General features: G+C 47.6%; 1 protein-coding gene across 7 annotated transcripts in view; it reads left to right on the plus strand.

Annotated features, from left to right (window-relative positions):
• HAO2 (hydroxyacid oxidase 2) overlaps window positions 1-16,753 on the plus strand; it is a 210,921-nt gene that overhangs the window by 85,010 nt on the left and 109,158 nt on the right. For 3 of the 7 annotated variants that reach the window (XM_085620712.1, XM_085620713.1, XM_085620714.1), the window contains exon 3: window positions 9,463-9,523. The exons of the other annotated variants lie outside the window; for them this stretch is intronic. In XM_085620712.1, the coding sequence (XP_085476838.1) occupies window positions 9,463-9,523 (61 nt within the window). The remainder of the gene's footprint in view (window positions 1-9,462; window positions 9,524-16,753) is intronic. 7 annotated transcript variants of the gene reach the window in all.

Below are 16,753 nucleotides of genomic sequence, written 5' to 3' on the forward strand. Positions count from 1 at the left end.
GCGCACGCTCACTGCTTCCTGGGGCGACATCACAGAAGAACTCCCGATGCATAGCTTCATACAATACTTGCATGTTATGGGCAATGGCTCGCACATCATACACTGGCTAGCGCAAGCTCTGCAGTCACACTCGAAACCCTCCACACTACCGCTGCGAGACCGCTGGGCGACAGACAGGGGAAGAGACTGGACAGATAAGGAATGGACATTGATCCTGGCTGGACCGACCAATATCCCCCGTAATCCCCGCTTCAAGCTTATACAATACTACATATTGCAACGTGCATATCTCACGCCCGACAAGATAAATAGATACTTCTCGCTGACGGACGCAGCTTGCCAGCGCTGCTCGCTACCGGGAGCAGACCTCCTACATATGCTGTGGCACTGCCCTGACATACGGGCGTATTGGGACGACACACTGACACTACTCGCGTGCGACACGGAGGAGCGCCTGCCCCGCACATGGGAGGCGTGTTTATTAGGCTTGTATAAGCGCACCAAGAATAACAAAGTGCAGGCACGCTTTTGGGACATGGGGCTTATAACGGCTAAGCGCTTGCTCACTAAACACTGGAAGGCCACGAGCCCCCCGCACATTAGGCACTGGAAAGCCTCCTTCATTAACTGGGCACAAGCGGAGAGCACGGTGCTCCTTTGGGAGGAAACCGCGGGTCTTCGGAAATTCCCCATCGCCCAGCTCTGGGATGACCGCCTTAAGGCATTCCAGATGGCTTGCCAGGAACGAGGGATAACCTGAAGTTATAGAACTACCTGATCTCTAAATGACAGGCAGAGATGGCCCCACGGCTGTGGCGGAGTCGACTCCCGACCCCCCCCGCTCGCCCCCGGTGACCTCTGCCCTCGCCCTAGCTGAGACCGACATCCGGGATACAACAACGTGCAGATGTCACATACTACGCACATGCTGCTGCCCAGCCCCGCAGTTGCACACATGACATTTGGCGGGAAACACAGACGAGGAGGCATAACCACCTCGCCGCACTTGGCTCTTCTCCCCCCAACGCAGCAGAGCGCCCGGCACACCAAGGAGCTACGTGTAGGCGCCGAAGCACTGAGTTTACGACCTGCCTGGGGGCCCCTCCCCCCCCCCCTCTTCCGCCCGCTGCCACCAGCACAGCCCTGCTGCGCCCCAATGGACAGTGGCCAACCCCCCCTCGCTGCAGCACATGTTGATCTCCCCCCACTCCCCTTGAATTTACAACCCTTACCCCTACACTCCCTATCGCCACGCAAGCATAGGGAACAGTTAGTTAACTGGCCATGTTCCCTGGCCAGATTCCTATCTTATTGCGGATAACAGAGAATGGACGCGTCGTCCGGTATCCCGGGAGCGATGCCCTATTGAGCACACGTCGCTCTCTGGTAGCAGAGAGGCGATGATGTACGCACCCCATTAAGGGCGGGAACGTCCAACGCTCCCTGTGAGATCCTGACAAGGACACATCAAGTAGATCACTGGACATAACCCCGACACCCGGCGACCTCAGGGGCGCAGCGCTAGGGGGATAGACACGCACCATACGCCCCGCGCATGGACCCTAACTGCGAAACTGTAGGCTAGCCTCGCCGCACTTCAGGGTCAACTCTCATGCCTCTGTGAGCTATACTAAACCACTACTGCGGTGCTCCGGCCAGCGTTGCGAGCACGACACTGACACTGAGCAGCCCGGGGGCCCTCACGTTAACGATTAGCCACCACACTTAGGACAATTCTCACTCTAGGCTTGGGGGACAACCTGCAGGCCGGAACACTGCGTCACCACTGTTGCCGCTATTAAGAATAAGGAAAAAGGTAAAAGCAGAAAACCATAGACCTGTAATTTCTCAAGATACTTATCTAACGACTGTACCAACAACACCATGTACAACACCGCCGGACCCCCGGGTTACCGGCTGAATGGCTGTGTCAATCTGTCTGGCAGCATAGGTTTAATGTCTCCTTAATCGACCAGCATGGGAGACAAATGTATACTGTACTATGACTCAGCTGTGCAAAATAAAGGTCTTTCAAAAAAAAAAAAAAAAAAATGTCTGCCTGACTTCTCTTTCCACTCTTCACATTTAGGGAACTACTTTTTTCTTTTTCGTTCCACACTCCTTGATAGAGCATGTGTTTTCCTGCTCTCTCCCTTGTGTCATGCTTCCTACTCCCTGCCTGCCCCCTTACCCGCAAAGGCCACCCCCTCATGCTCTGGGTTGCTCCCACCCGTCCCAGCTTGTCTGTTAAAGCACAGTCATACATTAATTTGTTCCAGCGTGAGGCTGAAGTGGAAACTTTAAGGGTTATTTTGTTTATCCTTCTGCCGTCCACATGTTGCACAGAAGGTCTTGGGACAGAGAGGCGTTTCTGCGGCTTTGGGAGGGAGAGCCTGCGGCACCTTTTCAGATAGCGTCTGAGGGAGAAGGTGTCATTGGACTCGGCATGACTGAAGAGGCGATGCTGCTCTTTCATCACTCCGCCCTCTGGGCTGCAGCAGAGCACCAAGTGGCTGGAGCATGTTCATCTGAGGCAGAAGGTGTCATTTGCTTCTCCATCACTCTGTCCTCTGGGCTGTAGCAGAGCATCAAGTGACCGCAGTACGTTCGTCTGAGGGAGAGGGTGTCATTGGACTCAGCATGACTGAAGAGGCGATGCTGCTCTTTCATCACTATGCCCTCTGGGCTGCAGCAGAGCACCAAGTGACCGAAGCATGTTCGTCGAAGGTGTTATCGGACTCGGCATGACTGAAGAGGCGATGCTGCTTCTCCATCACTCTGCCCTCTGGGCTGCAGCAGAGCACGAAGTGGCTGGAGCATGTTCGTCCGATGGAGAAGGTAACATTGGACTTGGCATGACTGAAGACGAGACGCTGCTTCTGCATCACTCTGCCCTCTGGGCTGCAGCAGAGCACCAAGTGGCTGGAGCATGTTCGTCCGATGGAGAAGGTATCATTGGACTTGGCATGACTGAAGACGAGACGCTGCTTCTCCATAACTCTGCCCTCTGGGCTGCAGCAGAGCACCAAGTGGCTGGAGCATGTTCGTGTGCCGGAGAAGGTGTCATTGGACTCTGCATGACTGAAGAGGCGATGCTGCTTCTCCGTCACTCTGCCCTCTGGGCTGAAGAAGAGCACCAAGTGACCGGAGCATGTTCGTCAAAGGCAGAAGGTGTCATCGGACTCGGCATGACTGAAGACGAGACGCTGCTTCTGCATCACTCTGGCCTCTGGGCTGCAGCAGAGCACCAAGTGACTGGAGCATGTTCCTCGAAGGGAGAAGGTGTCATCTGACTCGGCATGACTGAAGACGAGACGCTGCTTCTCCATCACTCTGCCCTCTGGGCTGCAGCTGAGCACCAAGTGGCTGGAGCATGTTCATCCGAGGGAGAAGGTGTCATTGGATTCGGCATACCTGAAAAGGCGATGCTGCTTCTCCATCACTCTGCCCTCTTGGCTGCCGCAGAGCACCAAGTGTCTGGAGCATGTTCATCCGAGGGAGAAGGGGTCATTTGATTCGGCATACCTGAAGAGGCGATGCTGCTTCTCCATCAGTCTGATCTCTGGGCTGCAGCAGAGCACCAAGTGACCGGAGTATGTTCGTCAAAGGGAGAAGGTGTCATCAGACTCGGCATGACTGAAGACAAGACACTGCTTCTCCATCACTCTGCCCTCTGGGCTGCAGCAGAGCACCAAGTGGCTGGAGCATGTTCGTGTGCCGGAGAAGGTGTCATTGGACTCGGCATGACTGAAGAGGCGATGCTGCTTCTCCGTCACTCTGCCCTCTGGGCTGCAGAAGAGCACCAAGTGACCGGAGCATGTTCGTCTAAGGCAGAAGGTGTCATCGGACTCGGCATGACTGAAGACGAGACGCTGCTTCTGCATCACTCTGGCCTCTGGGCTGCAGCAGAGCACCAAGTGACTGGAGCATGTTCCTCGAAGGGAGAAGGTGTAATCTGACTCGGCATGACTGAAGACGAGACGCTGCTTCTCCATCACTCTGCCCTCTGGGCTGCAGCTGAGCACCAAGTGGCTGGAGCATGTTCATCCGAGGGAGAAGGTGTCATTGGATTCGGCATACCTGAAAAGGCGATGCTGCTTCTCCATCACTCTGCCCTCTTGGCTGCCGCAGAGCACCAAGTGTCTGGAGCATGTTCATCCGAGGGAGAAGGGGTCATTTGATTCGGCATACCTGAAGAGGCGATGCTGCTTCTCCATCAGTCTGATCTCTGGGCTGCAGCAGAGCACCAAGTGACCGGAGTATGTTCGTCAAAGGGAGAAGGTGTCATCAGACTCGGCATGACTGAAGACAAGACACTGCTTCTCCATCACTCTGCCCTCTGGGCTGCAGCAGAGCACCAAGTGGCTGGAGCATGTTCGTCTCAGGGAGAAGGTGTCATTGGACTCGGCATGACTGAAGAGGCGATGCTGCTTCTCCGTCACTCTGCCCTCTGGGCTGCCGCAGAGCACCAAGTGTGGCTGGAGCATGTTTCAGTTCTGAGACCTGAGTGAAACGAAATTAGGTCTTTGCAAGCAGTGTCCTTTAAAATTCCTTATTCTTTTTAAATGCTGTTAAGAGTTTCTTGAGTAAAATGTTTTTGAAAAAGAAACCATGCCATTTATAAAGCTTGCGGGGAGGGGGGGGCCCTAAGGTCTTGTTACACCACTGGTGTGCAGGCAGACTCTGCCCCCGCCATGGGTCTACAGAGCCTTTTTCCGTATTAGAGAGGCCCCTTGCGCACGTGTCCGTCCTGGTTCCCTCTGCACAGACCCTCAAGTTATCTCTGGGCGCCTCTCTCAAGATTAACCTTGTAGGGAAGAGTTTTGGTTTGGGTTACTGCCTCTGACAAGCCCTAGGGGTATTGTGTTGCATATATGTAGTGCTTACTACCCGTGACAAGGCATCAAAGCGCTGTTCAACGATTAGCACGCTACTCCACAACCCATAAAAGATTAGTGGTGAATTAGAATAGTGAAATATGAAAGTAGTTTGAGTGGTGGATATGTTAGTCAGTTATTTGGATGAGAAGGTAGCAGAGAGATAGAAGAAGGAAAAAGGTTTGCATTTATATAGCACTTGCTACTCCTGATGAGGTGTTGAAGCGCTTTTTCGGCAAGTAGCACGTTACTCCGGAACCCATAAAGGAATAGTGGTGAATTAGTATAGTATAGTGAAATATGAAGTTATTTGAGAGGTGAACATGTTAGTCTGTTATTTGGATTGAAAGGATAATGGAGGGATAGGAGAGGGAAGGATTTAGAATTTTTGTTTGTTTGTTTGTGTTGGAGGTCATAGTAGTAGGAGGGGGCTTGGGACGAGGAAAAGGGAGGGAGGAAGAGTCCCAGGGAAGGGTTTAGAAAGGCTTGTGTTTTAGGAGATCGGAATAGTAAAAGAGGTATGAGATGGTGCAATGAAGAGTCTCGAAAGGGTTATTTTGGGGATCATAGTAGTGGTCACAGACCTGCTCTCTTCCCCAAAACCTCTGCTGGTGTGCCGCTGCCCTGCTAAGGTAGGTGTTCGAGGCCCTCCTCCACCCGCAGGCTCCTGCCTGCGCCTCATCCCTGGTGGTCCAGTCGGAGAGCCTGCTCTTCTGCTTGTCCGCTGTTGTCTGTTTTTTGTTTTGTGCCCTGTTTCTGTTTTCTGTCTTTTGTAATTGTACCTGTATTTTGTATTGTATTGTAATTGTACCTGTATTTTCTGTTCTTGTACCCGTGTTCTCTGTGCCCATTTTTGCTGCCTTTCTCCTGCCGCTACCCCTCCCCCCTGCCGTTTCCTGCTTCTGCCTGTGCTTCCCTCCCCCTTCCTTATTTAATGACAGCTGCTGGCAAATGCAAGCCCGTCTTCACCTGTACGCGACCCGACCAGTGCCAGGGACCCTGGATCTCCAACCACCCACTGCTGCGACTCAACTGCCCTTCTCGCACTCAACCCCGGAAGGAACAACAACTGCCGGCTGTCTACACCAAACACCACCCCTGGCGAGTCTCCTACCGACACTGCCGCCAAACCTTCACCACCCTCCGCACCCCCACGGCCGCCGTCCCCACGTCGGACGCCAGAACCCCCAAAGCCATTAAGTGTGTCCTCCTCAATGTACGCTCCCTGCACAGACACGCTGTAGAGATCTGGGACTTCCTCGACACCCTCTCACCAGACGTCGCCTTTTTCACAGAAACTTGGAGCAACCCCACCTCCGCCCCCGACATCGCCACCGCCATCCCTGACGGATACAAGATCCAAAGGAAGGACCGCCCCAACCACCCGGGAGGAGGACTTGCCATTGCACACAAGGGCTCCCTCCAACTCACCCCCTCCAACACGAGCGACAGTCCGCCCACCACCGAACACCTCCATTTCCAGATCCAGAACAGCCCCAGAATGACCCTCCAAGGTACCCTCGCGTACAGACCTCATGCACCTCAAACCGTGTTCACCACTACCATCAACGACCTCATTGCGCCCCACACCATCACCTCCCTGGACTACTGGACTACATACTCATTGGAGACCTCAACTTCCACCTCAACAACCTCAGCGATCCCAACTCCGTCACCCTCCTGGACAACCTCGCCAACCTCGGACTGAAACAACTCGTCACCACCCCCACCTACAAGGCAGGACACACCCTCGACCCCATCTTTGCAGGAGTTAACATCCACTTCAGCCACACCACGCACCCCACCAGACGGATCACCACTGCATACTCTTCCATGTCGACAAACCCACCGCCCCCAAACCTGCACCCCACCCTCCGCAAAGGAACTGGAGCAAGGTCACTGAGGAGCAGCTCAACTCCACCCTCAACCATGATGCCCCCTCAACCATGACCAACGCCAACCTCGTAACCAAAGAACTTCACTGATGGATCACCAGCTGTGCAGACGAGCTCGCACCCCTCCACAACCCCGACAGACTGCACCCCAAAAAGGCCACCTGGTTCACTGCTGACCTCCAAGAATCCAGACGCACCTGCAGAAGTCTCGAAGAATTGGAGAAACCTGCAAATCCTCGGAAGACCGCACCATATACAAGAACGCCATGACAGAATACCACCAACACATCAGATCCACGAAAGGGACCTTCATCCAGAACAAGTCCTCGCCAACTCCAACAACTCAAAGGAACTCTTCAGCTTCATTCAGGAATCCACCAAACCCCCCAGTGAGACCACAGACATCTCTCCCTCCCAGGACCTGTGCAACAAGCTCAGCTCCTACTTCCATCTGAAAATCAAGTTCCTCTACAACAACTTCAATGAACAGAGACCTGACTCCGAAACCACTCCCTCCTCCAGCAATGCCAGCCAGCCCACCATCTCCTTCTGGACCCCAGTCACCAACGAAGACACTGCATCAACCATGAATGGCATTCACTCAGGAGCCCCCACAGACCCCTGCCCTCCACACATTTCCACAGAGCCACAGCCGCCATCGCACCATTAATGCCACCTTCAAAACCGGCACATTCCCCGACAACTGCAAGCGCGCAGAAGTCAAGCCCCTACTCAAGAAGCCCTCAGCAGATCCTACAAACCTCAAGAACTAGCGATCCATCTCCCTCCTCCCCTTCGCGGCAGAGAAGACCATCAACGTCCAACTAACGAAATTCATCAAAGAGAACTCCATCCTTGACCCCTCTCAATCTGGATTCGCAGCAACTACAGCAGCGAGACTGCTCTACTTGCTGCTACAGGCCACATCCGCACCCTCCTCGACCAAGGCCACACCGCGGCCATGATCCTACTTGACCTCTCTGCAGCCTTCGACACATTCTCCCACCGCACACTCACCGCCAGACTCCACGACGCACGCAGACAGGGAAGTGCCCTCGACTGGCTCCGCTCCTTCCTCACTGGCAGAACCCAAAGAATCAGACTTCCACCCTTCCTCTCTGAACACACAGAGATCAGCTGCGGAGTACCCCAAGGGACATCACTCAGCCCAATGCTCTTCAACATCTACATGGCCCCCCTTCATCGCCATCATCAGACAGCACGGACTCAGCATAGTATCCTATGCCAACGACACCCAGCTCATCCTCTCCTTCACCAAGGACCCCATCACCACCAGACTCTGCTTCTAGGAAGGAATGAAGGACGTTGCATCCTGGATGAGCAGCAGCTGCCTGAAGCTCAACTTGGAGAAGACAGAGGTCCTCGGACCCTCCCCCTCTGCATAGGACAACACCTGGTGGCCCATCCCCCTCAGCAGCCCCCCCCCACCCCTACGGACCAAGCCCAGAACCCCAGCATCGTACTCAACTCCTCCCTCTCCATGACCCGACAGATCAACGCCGTCATCTTCACCTGTTTCAACACCCTCCGCATCCTTCGGAAGACTGTCAAATGGTTCCCCCCCCCGAATGAAGAAAGACCGCCACTCACACACTCAAAACCAGCAGACTGGACTATGGAAACACCCTCTATGCCGGGATCAACAAGTCTCTGCTCCGCAAACTCCAGACCATACAAAACACTGCAGCCAGACTCGTCCTCGGCAACCCTCGACACGAACACATCACCAAACACCTGCGAAACCTCCACTGGCTCCCCCTCAAGAAGAGAGTTACTTTCAAGATACTCACCTATGCCTACAAATACCTCCACAACACCGTACCCCAATATCTCAACGAAAGAATCTCCTTCCATGTACCCAAGACCAACAGAAACCTTCGATCTGCCGACTTCGCCCTCGCCGTACTCCCGTGCATCCGCAGAGCAAGAACAGGTGGAAGAACCTTCTTCACATCACGGCTAAGACCTGGAACGATCTCCCGATCGACATCACATGCTGCCATTCTGCACATCTTCAGGAAGACCCTCAAGACCAGGCTCTTTGACTGACTGGAGCTGCTCCCCTCCCTCCCCCCCCCCCCCCCCCCCCCGGCGCCTTGAGACCCTCATGGGTGAGTAGCACGCTTCAAAATTCCCTGTTTGATTGTTTAGGATGAATGAGAGAATGGAGGTAGAGGATATATTGAGAAGTATAGGGTGAAAAATAGGGTGCGGCATTGGATATGCTGAATTAGAAGAAAAGTAATAAATATAAAGATCCATAAGTGCATGGAAGGTATATAGATGCATAAAGGAAGTAAGTATATGTAGATTAAAGATGCATTAAATAAACTTCAGCTTTCAAGTGTCGTTGCACTTGAAATGAATATATATATATATATATATATATATATATATATATATATATATATGTATATATAGTATATGTGTGTATATATATTCACTGAAAAAACCATAGGTTTCACACATGTTATAGTTAGCTGGACATTTCACTCATAAAAAACCAATGAAATTCCCCCGTTATAGTTAGTGCAGGCAACTATAACTCACGCGACCGCAATCCTCTGCTGATGACGTCAGATATTACATCACTGTATTTAGACACTTATTTACCCATGTCTTCTTCCATTCATGTTTAGCTATACATATATTACATTTTTTTTTTTCAGAAAGACACATATGTCATCAGTGAAGTAATATCTGACGTCATCAGCAGAGGATTGCGGTCGCGTGAGTTATAGTTGCCTGCACTAACTATAACGGGGGAATTTCATTGGTTTTTTATGAGTGAAATGTCCAGCTAACTATAACATGTGTGAAACCTATGGTTTTTTCAGTGAATTTGCAAGGTTTTTTAAATGCTAATTCCTAACTATAACGTGTGTGAAACCTATGGGTATTTCAGTGAATTTGTACGGTTTTTTAAATGCAAATTTTTTTTTGAGATTTTTTGTAAACCTATGTATAAAATAATATATGTACTATATCCTGCATTATGGAATGGTTAAATTTTTTTTTTTATGCATTTTTTTCCGTGCGCGTACGGTAAGCTGACGCTACGTGCTCCGTACGTCATAAGTACGGTGCGCTTACGTGATAGGATGCGCGTACGGTAAGCTGACGCTATGCGCTCCGCACGTCATAAGTACAGCGCGCTTACGTGATACGTACGTGACGTACGCGTACACGCGGAAGCAACGTCGCAGTAACGCAGGGGCGTGTAATGCGCATGCGCGAGTGCGTCTTACGTACGCGCTCCATAAGCGCTCCCTAAGCGTCACGTTTGCGCATGCGTACTTGTTTGCGAGCGCGTACCGTAAGCTTACGGAGCGCGCACGGTAGGTCATGTGATCCACAAAGAACACTTTTCATTGGTTGAAACTACTTTCAGTTCCAGAAACTTCCCACACTACACCCATTCCCCTCATTACTGCTTGAGATCCCCTAGGAGAAGGAGCTGAATTGACATTGAGATACAATGGCAGAACAGCAGACCTCTTCTGAGAGTGAGGCTAGCAGCACCACCATCATCCAGAGAAGGAGGAAACAAAATAATTCTTTTGTATGGGAGTATTTTACTTTTCCAGAGGGGGAGAAAAAGGTCAATGCTCCATTGGTCACTTGCACACTTTGTGACCGTGTTTTATCTAGAGGAAATCCAAGGAAGAAGTATTCCTTTGGAAATCACTCTATGATGAGACACCTTAGGGATAGACATCCCAGGACCTTTGCTCGACATACTGGAGAAAACTCTTCAGTAAGTCACCAGAGCCCAACCTCAGAAGCTCAGCCGAGTACATCATCGGCAGCTCAGCTGAGCCCTTCCTCTGAGGTGGGAGCATCACCTTCTTCTGCTCCTCTGGACGTTAACCCTCGATTTGGGAGGGTTGTAATGAGGTGTATAACGTGTTCTGGTCTTATTGTTTTTGGGGAGACCAGTGTTCCCCTTATTAACAATAAGATAGACCAGCACGTTTGTAGACGCTCATAATATTCCCATTCTTTCTTTCCTCCATCCCTGTATTAACCCAACGGCTCTTTTAAGAGCCAACCTTACCTCACAATTTTTTTTATTTTTTTTAAGCTTTCCTTTTTGAAAATTTTTTTTTGCCGTGCGCGCACGGTACGCGTAATTACACGAAGTTCGCGGAATTTTTCCTCGCGGAATTTCTCCGTTTACGCCGTGCGCGTACGCTGCGCGCATTCGGCAATTTTTTTGAAAAAAAAATTTAAATTAATTTTTTGCCCTTGGGGGTCCTTCTGAGACCCCCTGACAAAGGCTAGGGGGTCAGGAACTGTCCAGCCTGCCCCCTTTTCACGTTATCCACCTTTGTTTTTCACCCCCTCAGACTGCGAGAGACAAAATGGCAGCCGTCACTTCCTGGTTTCGACCGATTCGAATGTTTACTTTGATCTAACAACCAATCAGAATCGCGCTCGCGCACGGCACCGTGCGCGTACGGTAAGCTTACCGTAAGCGCACGGAGCGCGCCCATAGATATATATATTGATTTAAATGCTATTTTCTCAGGAAATACTGAACAGATTTACACAAGACCTTCAAAAGGCACATCCCTGACCTGAGGGCTACCTCTCTGCCAAATTTCACATAATTCTGTTCAGCCGTTCGGGCTGTAGCTCGGACTAAAGGTCCTATGGAAAAATGCATGGGGAAAACGCGTTTTGGGACCCCCCTTTTTTCTCAGCCCCCGCTTGACGAATCCCCCCGAGACTTTCAGGGTGGGAGCGGAGCGTAGCGCCCCATTAGTTTTGAAAATTTTGCGAGGATTCGTCAACCGGCGCCAAAGTTATTCAAAATAGAATTTTGAGATTTCCTATGGAAACACGGTCCTAACTATAACTATCTACTGGCGACCGCCAGTAGATAATATATATATATATATATATATATTTCCATTGCTCCGTCAACAACATCCATTCCAGAAAGACGAAGATAGACCCAGGACAAATGTGGTGTTTTTGGATGTTGAGCTTGTTGTCAATCTAGACAAATTAGACACTAGACTCCATAGAAAACCTACGGCAGGTTATGCCATCCTTCATGCCAAAAGCGCACACCCAAAACACTTAGTGCAAAGCATTCCATATGGGGAGTTACTGCGCATTAAACGCATCTGCAGTAACGATAAATATTTGGAAACAGCACAATTGGAATACTTAACCAGATTCAGAGAACGAGGCTACAGTAAAACATGTTTGATTAAAGCTCTTAACAAAAGCAATTTGAAAACAAGGGATAATCTGCTAAAGCAAAAAAATAAAAGCGAGCGAATTAGATACATCAGACAGTAAATTTAGATTTATCCTGGAATACAATCAACATGAGTCATCAATACGCAAAATTATCAACAAGAACTGGTATCTGATTAAACAGGATCCAATCATAGGTGAAATAATTTCTAAAAAACCATCTATAACATATAGAAGAAACACCTCTATGAAAGATACTTTGGTGGACAATGATCCCTGTGGCGTTATAGCCAAGGGGTCATGGCTAGCTCAAAGGACCGGATTTTACAAATGCAAAACATGCAAGGCTTGTCAGTTTGGAGTAACGACCACCGAATATTCAACCCCCTTCGGTGGACCAATCAGACAGATTACTAAGGCCTTAAATTGTAAAACCGAATTTGTAATTTATGTGTTGGAATGTGCTTGTATACTGAGATATATCGGCAGTACCATCTTGCAAGGACATAAGCGTATACTCCAACACATACGGGCCATTAAAAATCATGACCAGGCTTATCCTGTGGCCCGCCATTTTCATGAGCAACATGATGGAGATCCAAAGGATCTCAAGTATTTCCTATTGGACTCAGTCCCCAAAAACAAGCGAGGGGGCAATAGGGAAAGAGCCCTCCGTATCTTGGAAATGAACTACATCCTCAATCTAGATACCAAACAGCCAAACGGACTCAATAGTTCTGATGAATTACATGCCAGCCTGTAGTAACATCTATGGTCCACCAGCATTAATACCAAATGAGTCACAAAAAATGCTCTTCAGAAGTACATCTTGGAATAATCTAAGTGAAATGATAAACTAAAATGATAAAATGAGAAATTGCCACAGCCGCAAAAAACGGCCTCAGTAACAAATGTATTCGCAAATTAAACCATTATAAAGTTACCGTCAATATTATAATCAATCGACCTACTGAATTTTCCCTTCCTAAGTGTATTGTTTTTAACCACGTTTTTTAGATTAATTTTAGGCACACAGCACTTTTTTTACCAGCACTAAATTCTTACACATTCATGGGTGTTATTTATTTAATAAACACAACCAATAATCTCAAAATGAAATTAACTAGTAAGTAAAGATATTAGACATCACTTTGAATCCAGTTTCAGACTAAGGTGGATAAATTGCCAACGCATTGGCTTAACAATATCCTATTAAAATACCAGCATTGGAAAACTAATATATGAAAATGATTAAAACCAAACCATCTATCTGGATCAGCCTACACTCAGTATAAACACTAATATAGTGAATGAAAAGAGCATTTTAGGCAGATCGAATGATTAGGGATTTATCCATCATATATAATTTTTGTGCATGCATTTATTTATTTATAATAAAAAAAAATTATCATGTAATGCAATGTATTTAAACATCATATAATATTGCTTTTACTGATTTTATGGATGTATTTTAAGCAAAAAAATTGTGTTTCATTTGTATATTATTAAGTATTTAACTATTTATTTATTTATCTATTTATTCAATTACAAATTTGCACACAATGACTTGAACTTTATTGTTATCCACAAAATAAAGTCTGAATCGTAGATTTAAATGATTTAAATATTGATGACAACAAACAAGCAATATATGTTGATGTCTTTTACTTGCTTTTAAATGTTGTTATTAACAACTTTAAGATACAAGCACAATCACAATACATAAAGTTAATGTATTAGAAGGAAAAAAAACGAAATAGAAAAAAACAAGCTTGGAAAAAAAAGTGTGTATCCTATAAAAAGCATTCCTATTGGCAAATGCGCGTCATGTGATCAAGTCCCCAGGGAGGGACGAAACGCGTAATGGCTGCCGTTCCTGTTGTGTAACTACGAAAATAAACTGAGCGGTATTATGAAAGGATTTTGTGGTCCGTGCTCTTTGTATCCAGTATCCAGTATCCAGATGGAAGGAAATGTGGTGAAAGAGTATTGAAGCGATATATATATTTCCATTGCTCCGTCAACAACATCCATTCCAGAAAGACGAAGATAGACCCAGGCTTGTGTGCTCATTCAAAGATTTATTTTCCAATGCCCTGCACCATCGCCATTACGCGTTTCAGCCTCGCGGAGGCCTTGATCACATGATACGCTGATAGAGTTTTTTTCTACTTTTAAAGTGCCAGTGCGCAGAAACGTGTGTTTAAACACTCCCACATTGATTCATAGACATAGAGAGCAGATTGTCCCCACGTATGCAATGTGTTCCCTTAATTGTGCAAATAAAGCAGCGTAATACAGTACCATGATAAAATACCAAAGTGCAAAGTGACGCTGAACATAGTAAATATATACAGATATAAATATATAAATACTCATGGATAAAATCATAGCATTGATAAAATACCTTAAAAATGCTAAAACTAATCCACAACTAAAATGTTGTACTCGTTAAAACCATCACACCTGGTAGAGTTTGGCAGCATAATGCCCAATCCCATCTCTATCTAGGGTGCACAGTTAAACATAAACATCATTTTCAGTTGTCATGGAATCGATTTTTAGGGATAAATGCCCATTGTAAATACCAACAATTAGGGAACAATAGTCTCCGTCTTACAGCATTGTGAGCTCATTGCATGCATAAAATGTCCACATGGGGAGCAGCATGTGTATATATATATATATATATATATATATATATATATATATATATATATATATATATATCTCACCACCAAGTGCTCACTTACGGGTACGAAGTGGGCAGGACACAGCTCCGGGGTTAAAAGTGGCTTTATTGAAGCAGTAAATGCGTGCAAAGAAGTCCGTGAAACGTCAAGGCAGACGCGTTTCTAGCCGGAACGGCTTTCATCAGTGCCGGAATCACAGGTATGTTCTAATTCACGTGGAGATCTTTAAAGCATTCAGAAACCATTCACAGTGTAACAGTTTCTAGCTCCTCCTTATATACCAGGTGCGTCCCTCGTCACGTTGCATTTCCTGGTGAGTTGCATGCTGGATCATGTGGTCTATCGTGGAAACCTCATCAGGTGATGACAAGAATCCAAAACACACAGTGGTGTCCCCACAATCGGCGATTTTTCACATCTTCCGCTGCAGCTCGCCAAGGTGAGATTGTCCGGTTCATACCATTCGTGTCCCCTACATTAGGCAGTACAGTTACTCCTCCTCTCTCCCCTTGCAGAAAATTACTGCTCCATGGCAATTACCCGCTTGGGGGGGCTCTGCGCTGCAAGTTCATTGCGCCAACCAAAAGTTTGTCACTGAACGAGAGGGTGTGTCCTTTGCCGGCGTCGACAATGCCGGCTAACCATCACCTCCAAGTGCTCACTTACGGGTACGAAGTGGGCAGGACACAGCTCCGGGGTTAAAAGTGGCTTTATTCCGGCTAGAAACGCATCTGCCTTGACGTTTCACGGACTTCTTTGCACGCATTTACTGCTTCAATAAAGCCACTTTTAACCCCGGAGCTGTGTCCTGCCCACTTCGTACCCGTAAGTGAGCACTTGGTGGTGATGGTTAGCCGGCATTGTCGACGCCGGCAAAGGACACACCCTCTCGTTCAGGTGCTCTGCGAGAGTTGACAAACTTTTGGTTGGCGCAATGAACTTGCAGCGCAGAGCCCCCCCAAGCGGGTAATATATATATATATATATATATATATATATATATATATATATATATGGAAAAGGGGTCCTAACTATAACTACCTACTGGCGACCGCCAGTAGGTAATATATATATATATATATATATATATATATTCACTGAAAAAACCATAGGTTTCAGGGGCGTTATAGTTGGCTGGACATTTCCCTCGTACAAGACCCTAGAAATTCCCCCATTATAGTTAGTTCAGCTAACTATAACTCACGCCCCCGCAATGCACTGCTGATGACGTCACATATTACATCACTCATGACATGGTCAGTGACATCACTGATGACATCACTGATGACGTCATCCATGTGATAAATTAGTGCCCCTTCTCACACCCTTTGATATACTCAATCAAAATTTCAGACGTCCATTCTCAAAACTATAGATACTCCAATACCAATAACTACATACCCACTCATTGACTCTTAGATCTACACACACATCCACTCACTCACCTGTACAGTCACTCATACTTACAGTCACTCAGTACAGGACTATCATATGCATTTATACACCTACATAGACACTCACACACCACCATTCATCCATAGAGGTACTCTCACACTTAGTCGTTCATGCAGATAATTAATCACACTCCCATTTACTCACCTATGCAGTTATACACACACAAGTTCACTTACTCATAAAAATAGTACCACATTCTTACGCTCTTATACAATCACTGATACAAGCACACACTCATCCATACAGCCACTGTCACAATCACACACTCTCACATATACCCACTTATATACTCTTACACATATATATATACTGCCTTTCACATTTGTAGTTACTCACACATGTACCACTGAGATATACATTCAATCACTAACACACCCATACATACACTCACCCAACCATACAGTCCATCACAGATGCACTCTTAAAACCATGCAACCATAGAATCCCCCACTTACACATGTATGCACAGAGTCACACACACCCCACCCACACAAACACTCAGGCACCCAAACAGATACTCAGACAACCAATCAATAACCCATAGAGACACTCATATAGCTATTCACAAAACCATGCAGCCGCCTCTACACCAACAGACAGA

Source organism: Triturus cristatus, chromosome 8 (genome assembly GCF_964204655.1).
Source record: "Triturus cristatus chromosome 8, aTriCri1.1, whole genome shotgun sequence".
Lineage (NCBI taxonomy): Eukaryota > Metazoa > Chordata > Amphibia > Caudata > Salamandridae > Triturus > Triturus cristatus.